This window comes from Lathyrus oleraceus, chromosome 5 (assembly GCF_024323335.1).
Source record: "Lathyrus oleraceus cultivar Zhongwan6 chromosome 5, CAAS_Psat_ZW6_1.0, whole genome shotgun sequence".
Classification (NCBI taxonomy): domain Eukaryota; kingdom Viridiplantae; phylum Streptophyta; class Magnoliopsida; order Fabales; family Fabaceae; genus Lathyrus; species Lathyrus oleraceus.
Genome location: NC_066583.1, coordinates 73,480,074 through 73,488,916, shown reverse-complemented (window position 1 = coordinate 73,488,916; position 8,843 = coordinate 73,480,074). Strand labels below are relative to the sequence as shown.

At 30.9% G+C, this 8,843-nt stretch overlaps 1 protein-coding gene across 2 annotated transcripts; it reads left to right on the top strand.

Annotated features, from left to right (window-relative positions):
- The first annotated feature begins 1,416 nt into the window (after window positions 1-1,416).
- Window positions 1,417-3,761, top strand: LOC127085579 (FCS-Like Zinc finger 10). 2 transcript variants are annotated; one of them, XM_051026084.1, is made up of 3 exons: window positions 1,417-1,611; window positions 2,111-3,175; window positions 3,345-3,761. In XM_051026084.1, the coding sequence occupies exons 2-3, from the start codon at window positions 2,124-2,126 to the stop codon at window positions 3,493-3,495; spliced, it is 1,203 nt and encodes a 400-aa protein (XP_050882041.1). In that variant the 5' UTR covers window positions 1,417-1,611; window positions 2,111-2,123; the 3' UTR covers window positions 3,496-3,761. The 2 variants fall into 2 exon arrangements, with proteins under 2 accessions (XP_050882041.1, XP_050882042.1); XM_051026085.1 differs by lacking the exon at window positions 1,417-1,611 and adding an exon at window positions 1,619-1,803.
- The last annotated feature ends 5,082 nt before the right edge of the window (window positions 3,762-8,843 follow it).

The window sequence follows — 8,843 nt, the reverse complement described above, 5'->3', positions numbered from 1 at the left end:
CCCGGAAAGATGACTTGTTTGTGTTGGATATTTTGACCATATAAAAACACATTATTACGCCATTTCTTTTGTATTGTGAAATTATTTCTCATATACATTTTTGTTTATTTAATCCAAATAAATTAAAAAGAATATTATTTTTACGATATTATTTTTTATTAATATCTATGTATTTAACATTAAAATTTAATAAAATAGAAGATGTTAAATAAAAATTACGAACATATAATTAAGAACTATAAATAATTTAATCGCATCTAGACCATTTTGTAAAAGTTTATCAAAAAATACGGTGGACGGATGAGTATAGTTGAGGGTGTATGTCTTAAAATCTTGATTTATTCCAACAAAAAATTAGAGTGGTCGGATCCGCAGACACTATATTTTTTAAGTTTAAAAATATAGAACTTTTTGTTAATGCTCGCTTCCGTAGAAGTTCATAAAAAAATAGAACTGAGCCGAGCGAAACTGACACATTAGAGGATGCATATTTATAATTTTAAATGTTTGATAAAAAAGTGTTGGCAAAACTAAGAATGACAATTGAACTCATCCCTAATGGATACCTGTAAAAATTATCCATAACAAATAAGGTAAAAATCTGCAAAATTGATACGAGCACGGACACAAACACTTATCCACTAATATGTATTTCTATATTTCTAGTATTTTATACTTATCAATTTTATAAAATACACCACTATAAAATTTGTATACATTTCAATATAAATGTTTATTTATTTCTTAGTTGAACAATAATATTTTTGAATTTTTCAATATTGTTAAAAATTTAAATTTATATAATAAATCATAATTGATCAATTATTATTATAATTATTAATTACGGGTTACATAAGTATGAATATAAGTATTTAGATACTTATGAGATACTCCCTCCGTCTTATATTATAAGCAAATTTTACATTTTTAGATTCATTAAATAACTAATATATCTAATTTATATCTATATCAGATACATTAATCATTTAATGAATCTAAAAAGATTGTTTATAATATGAAACGGAGTGAGTACATATACAAATATAAATTTAATGTCCATGTGAGTATAAACTCAAATATATAATTTTTTTTCAAATATATAATTATGAGACGAGAACCCCATCCATTATCATCTCAAAACAAAAAATACGAGCCGAATCCATTTTACCATCTCAAATAGTAACAATACCCTATGTAAAATTGAATTGAGCAAAGAAATAATTGTTGTCTTAAAACAACATTTAATTATTAGTATTATTATAACCCTTCATCTAATCCATGAATTAACATTACGTAATAAATTGATTCAACAGAAAGTAACACAGTTTTGCAATGAACCATTATGCAAAAACGGGTAAAGTACACACTACTACAAGACAAAACTCTACAGTGAAATTCTAGAGAGAGAAAAAAGAGTGAGAGTAGTATTTCACAAGCTCACTGTTTCGCTGATTTTGAGGCATGCAAGAGAGAGAAAGAGACTGAAGAGAGAGAGAAGTGTCGTACTGCACAAGTTTTTCACTCATCTCGTGTCTTTTTTTACTGCATTTGGCTCTCTTTTCTCTTCAAAACCATCTCTCAAATTCTCAAAGACACAGAGAAACAACCCAGGTGACTTTTTCTTTTTCTTTTCCCCTTTTTTCTATGGTTTTCTTTCACTCTTTCATTTTTCATCAGTGATTATGCTTTCCCTAAAGTTATGCATTTGGGGTTTCATTGATTTTGTTTTAAAGTTTCATAATTTGTACATTTTGTTTTCTGGGTCTTCTAGAATCATGCCATCAGAATCCTATGGTTTTCTAGGTTAAAGTTTTGATTTTTTTTCTTAGATTTGATGAAACTATTAATGTAACTTTGTTTTTAGTATTATTCAAAATCAATTTATTGTTTATTTTAACGTTTTGTTTTCTGGGTCTTTTCTGGGTCTCTTGAATCATGCAATAAGTGTGACTATGAATTTTTTTTGGGTGGGTTAAAGTTTTAATTTTTTTCTCAGATGTGATGAAATTATTTGTTTAACATTGTTTGTTGATTCAGAATTGAATAACTTTTTCATTTTAATGTGTTGGGATGTTTGATTTATGTAAAAAAAATGGGTTTTGATGAACAGGTGTGTTGAGATAATGCTGAGGAAGAGAAGCAGTTCAATCCAGAAAGATCAACACAACATGGGTTATTTGACAAATTCTGATGCTAATTCTGAAAAGTATTTGAAATCTCATGATTTCGGTCGCAATATCAAAGGCAACTCGATTTTCAATATCCCTTGTTTGTTTGTGGGTTTAGGTCCAAAAGGGTTTTTGGATTCGGATTCGGTTAGAAGTCCAACTTCACCTTTAGATACTAAAGTTCTTTCGAATTTTGGTAACCATGTTAGGAACCAAAGATCTTCGCTTTTTGAGGGGAATCAAAGGAGTTGGGATTGTTGCAAAGTTGGTTTAAGTATTGTAGAGTCTTTGGAAGATTGTAACTGTTCTAGGTTTTGTGGGAAAACTCTTCAATCACTTGATAGCAAGAACAATAGTTTAAGTCCTCGAATGATGATCAAAACAACTCCGATTTGTGAAACTTGTATGGATTCTTTCGAGTCATCTAAGTCTTTGCCTAAAGATTTTTGTACCCGAAATGAATCTGTCATCCATAAGGGTGAATGTGAATCCAATGTCCTTTTTGAGATCGGTGTCGGGAGAACTAGGTCTTGTTCAATGGATTCATGCAAATCATTGAAAGCTACTGATTTAGATATTGATGATTTTGATATGAAAGATGTAGCGTTTCAAGTTAGCTTTTCTCCTCATTTTATTGGAGGAAGTGAGAACTCGAATGCCTTTACGGCAGAGTCGAAACCAAACACTTTGTCCGAATTTTCTTCTGATGAAATTTTGAAGTCTCTATCAGCTAGTGAGATTGAGCTTTCTGAGGATTATACATGTGTGATCTCTCATGGTCCTAATCCCAAAACAACTCATATTTTTTGTGATTGTGTTTTGGAAACTCATCCTGATTTATGTATTAAAAACCATTTTAAGAGTGAAGAGTGTGAGAAGGAGAAGGTAGTGACTCCGATTGGTAAAGGGTTACAGACTCCAAACCAATATCGGTCTAGTGCCTTCTTAAGTTTCTGCCACCATTGCGACAAGAAACTCGAGGAGGGGAAAGATATTTATATCTATAGGTGAGTTAGCACTATTTGCATATCTTCCAATGTTTTCAATTATGGTTCTGTCATAATCCTTGATAAGAGCTGTGGTTACAATTTAAGACCATGATGATGCGATTACGACTCTATCGCATTCGCAGAACCTTGATATTTTCCTTGACTGATTTCATTTCATATTTTGCAGAGGTGAAAAAGCATTTTGCAGCTTAACTTGTCGCGAAATGGCGATTATGATCGATGAAGAACTTGAGAAATCCAATCCTCCTTGTGAGAACTCTCCAAAACCGAAACCCGGTGAGCAAATTTTTGAAACAGGAATCCCAATAATCATATAGGAGGCTTATCCATGAGAAATGGTAGACGCATTTGATCATCTGTTCGCAACAATTGAGCTGTTTTATGTGCATCGGTTAGCAGCCATTGGATGATCGTTTTGTAAATCATTGCGTTTGTCTCGACTATAATAATTTATGATTTTTTGTTGGATTATTGTAATTTATGGCTCTTATATGAAGCTAGTTTTGCTTTATAGATATAAAATGTTATCAAACTATTGATAGCTTGTAGAAATTAAAGGGTTTGAAGCCTATTTTTCTTGCTCCCCTTTTGAAATTTTCTTGCATTATCATCTCTTTGTTATCTCAATGTGTACACAACCTAAACAATGTTTTTGACTATAATTTGCTTTGTCCTACAACTTTTTTGGACTGAAATTCTGGACAAATAGCAGTGTGTTGGTTCCTCCTGGTTCTCAACTTGATGGAATATGCTTTATTTAGACGAATCCTATGATTACTATTTTGGCAGAAGAATCTAGTGTAAAGTCCAAGAAGATGCATTTTTGCAATACTATATGAGAAAGAGTAATGATGTGAAATTTAAAGTGAGCTATAGAAATAGAGTAAAGTAAGGTCCACCGTGTCATTGGTTCAAATTGAAATCTTCAATTTTGTTGTGAAATGGTGAGTTGATTAAATAAAAATGATAACAATAAAAATGGTAACAACCTGAAATTTAGCAATAAAAATAATGATAACAAAAAAAATGGTAACAAAATGAAATAAAAGATGACAACACCAAAAGCTTGTTAATTAAGTTGATCAAACTGATCTTCTTCATCCTCAAGAGTTAGAAGAAAATAGTAGCCTAAATTCTCAAGGATAAATCTTAATTTTTATATTAGTGTTTCTCAATCTTTTCAACTCTAAATATAAATCACACGACTCCTAGAATTTACATTAGTGTTTCTCAATCTTTTCAACTCTATATATAAATAAATCACACGATTTCTAGAATTTTGATTTTGTTTGTTCTTTTTATTATCTTTATTGTTTATAGTTTTAGTAATTGAGACTCCTCTAATTTGGATCTTTGCACCTATTTTAGAATTGAGTGTAATTCATTAAATTATATTTTTCATGTATAAATTGATCTCTTAGATAAAAGTCAATGCAAAGTGGTTCAAATCAACTAGTCAAATATTTGGGGTCAAGAAACACATAAATGCATGATTTCTATCACACTAGATTTTGATTCAAAGAAACACTTCATTTTTCTTAAAATGACAACTTTTTGAAGTGTGATTTCAATCGAAGTTATGCATGATTTGAATAAATAAATAAATATGAAAATCAAGTTTTTGTTCTGCCAGCATGATTTGAATCACGCGTTTTTTTGGATTCGAATCAGAAGTAAGTTTGATTTGAATCACTCTAAAGGTTGATCTAAATCAAGCTTGATTTGAATCACCCTAAAGGTTGATCTAAATCACACACACACACGCACACACACACACACGCACGCACGCACGCACGCATGCACACACACACACATTATCAAATACTACTATTAACCACCCAAACACCATCCAATGCATATACAAATCAATTTAAATAATTAAATATACACAAGATCAAGGTATCATCTACAAATTGTAAATGTAATGTTCTGATTTGATAAACTTCCCCAACCTTATACCATTAGTACAACCCATTATTGACAGAAGCTTTCAAAATTGAATTAAGACCTTCGACAAATAAGAAAGGATAAAGAGGATCACATTTCCTTAATCCCTTTCCCAACATGAATTCCTATACTAGACAACCATTCACAACAACTGAAGCTGAAGTTAAACTCAAGTACTCCTCAATCTAACATCTCCACTAATTAGGAAACAAAGCCAACTACCAATATAATGTGATGCCTTTTGCCTTGAAGAATGCAAATGAAATAGATATATCTTATTGGTAACGTGACATAATATTTTAGTATATGATTCTTCAGAAGGAGCCACTAACTCATTATGGATCTCATTATCAGTAGGGTGGATGAACAACTTCCTTTTGTACTTGCAGCATATACAACAGTTCTTTAAGGAAATTGATCATCATCATCATCATCATCATCTTTATGTGTACACTGTGGGACGGTTCCACTGATTTTCTACATCATAATATAATAGGAACACAAAATAGAATCAACATAATATATATCATATATTTCAGATATCACAATATTCTCACATACCGCATATAACTCTTCCATGTCTTTCCTGCGATTTTCCTGCTCACTGCTAACGCATTTTCAAATTCTTTCTTTTGACTTTCCAACTTCCTCTCAAAATATTTAATTGTTTCTCTTTGCACCTGTCCGGTGCTTTTTCTAGATGTACCAAACCACACTCTCAGGAAGATGCCATCTCCAACACCACAGACACGCCTTCCATGCTCCTTTGTTCTAATTGCTTCTACTAGTCTATCATGTTATGGTTGTGGAACAAATGAACCTTGGATGGCCATCTCCTACACAACATGATAAGATATACATTGTTAGTTACCAAAGAGATTTAAATAACACAAAATACGTATAAGAAATCCTACTGACAATTTCCTTAGCGACTAATCTTGAGGCATCTGAAGTGTAATCTCAATTTGGTCTTTGTCGAACCCTCTTCCACTTCTTATGTAGTGATAATGGAGATGGTTTGAGATCACGACTCATGGAGCGAGTAATTGGTTCCACTTCTCATCTCCTAGCTGTTGTCTTTTTTCAGCAATCATTATTTTCTCAAATTTCATGTATCCCCCACGAGACAATCTATAGGGGTATTTGTTTTTTTCCTTGTTCAGTTGTCCTGCTTCACTTTTAACCTACTTTAAACATAGGAAAAATATTAACTTGCATGGTTGTAGCTATAAAGAATAAGCATAAAATTATTAGAAAATACAATTAGTACTAACCATGAAATCCTTAAAACTACGAGACTTCACAAAATTTTCCCAAACCTTCTTGTCAATAAAATTATATCTCACCAATAGAAGCTCACGACCAGGCTTAGGTTTCCTAATGTAGTCACATGTGAGTCGTGACTTAAAGCCCCTCCAACACGTATCAACATAAGTGATCCACTTTTTTCAGATTAGAATCATCAGAAAACTCAAACGTTAACTACACAGTTACATCAATAAGTATGTATTAGTAATTATATATAGTAATATTGAATCGATAAAAATTAAAATTAATACCTTAACACCTCTCCATATGCTTTCTTTCACGTTTATTGGTACATCTTTCGAATCATTCATAAATATACTAACTTTGCTACCTCCAAGGAACGCAACATAACTCTTAAAAAGCAAAGAATGAGGACCATCAAGTATCGTATATATAACACTAAACTCGATCGAAAATTTGTCACCAAACTTGTGAACTTTTGCTAATTTAGTCATCATTGTAGCACCTCTTTATTTTTTCTTTCTATTTTTCGTCTATAGATTGAGACTCATTTGTACGGGTTTCATTTGTATAATTAGTTTCATCGCTACTAAATAAAAAATATGCCATCTATCAAGACATAAAACATTCAACATCAAGACATAACCATAAACATCAACCACAATTCATTAACAACATAAACACCAACACCAACAACTACCTAAACAACAACACTAGCAGCAGTGCATGTATTTATGTATACTATCATAAGGTAAGACACACAAGAATGTATACTATTTTAACATCAACAACATAAACATAAACACACAAGCATGTATACTATTTCAACATATATAAAAAGCCTACTCATAAAGTATATGTATATTTCCATAAGATAAAATACATAAGCATGTATGCTATTGATCAACATCAACAAAATAAATATAAATACACACGTATGTGTACTATTTTAACATATATAGAAACCTTACTCATAAAGTCTATGTATACTGTCATAAGGTAAAACACACAAGCATGTATACTATTGATCAACATCAACAACATAAACATAAACACACAAGCATGTATACTATTTCACCATATATAGAAAGCCTACTCATAAAGTCTATGTATACTGTCATAAGGTAAAACACACAAGCATATATACTATTTCAATATCAACAACGTAAACATAAACACAATGCATGGGGAAACATTTATATACTAGAAACATGATGAATAAGTAAAAAAGCTAAATAAATGCTATCAGATTCTTCGTCGTCCTCCTCGACGACATGTAAGCCAAGAACGAAGAATATGTAGTTTGTTTAATTATGAAGATGAAGATAATGTTGGTTAAAAAGGGTTAGGTTTCGTTAATGAGTGGTGAATGCAGTTGGTTGAACTATGAAGATGAAGATGACGTTGGTGGAAAAGGGTTAGGTTTCGTTAATGAACGATGAAAAAGATCTTGGGAGAAAATGGTTTCTCAATGTTAGGATTGAAAATAGTTCGCAAATAAAAATGAAAAAATGGCTACTGAAGAAACATGCTAGCTATGTTTCGTTTAAGTGAATAAATCATTCCATCACGGTCATCCAAACCAATCGTGATGATATACGATTTACTTAATAAAATTTTATAAAAAACGCTAGGCTTAAAGGGTTTAAAATTAAAAAAAAAAGAATTGAAAAATATATCACAACGGTTGGATTAAACAATCGTAGTGATATCACTTTTATTTTTTTATTTAAAAATAAATAAAAATGAACGGCGCAACTAAAATACTGAAGAAATCACGAATTTATTAGCACTGAGATTCGAATCCATGAAAGGTTAAAGATGTTACCACGATTGGATTAATCAACCGTGATATCACTTTTATTTTTTATTTAAAAATAAATAAGAAATGAAAGGCGCAACTAAAATATTGAAGAAATCACGAATTTGCTGGTGCTGAGATTCAAACCCATGAAAGGTTAAATATATCGCCATGGTTGTTTTAAACAATCGTGGTAATATGTTAAAAAATTTAATAAAAAAATATTGGCGCCTGAATTTAGAGATATCACCACGGTCCTTCAAAGAACCGTGATAGCGTGAGCGTTGTTGTATATACTTTTTGTAGTAATGTCCATAATTTACTTGATATTAAGTAAGTTGTGTAATAAAGGTAATAAAGTATTTTCTAATTTTATTTTTTCTATTAAAGTTGTTTTTGAAAATACCATGACTATAGAAGAGTTCATACATGTTATCTTTTATAAACTAACATCAATCACTTGTAGTAGAAGTGTTTGATTGTGTAGGTATTTTGAAGAACACTCGTCTAGAAGGTCAAGATAAAAATCAAGATTAAGATAAATGTCAAGATCAAAATGAAAATAAAGATCAAGATCAAGAAAAAGACCAAAATTTAAGATAAAAATCAAGATTAAGATAAATGTCAAGATCAAAATGAAAATAAAGA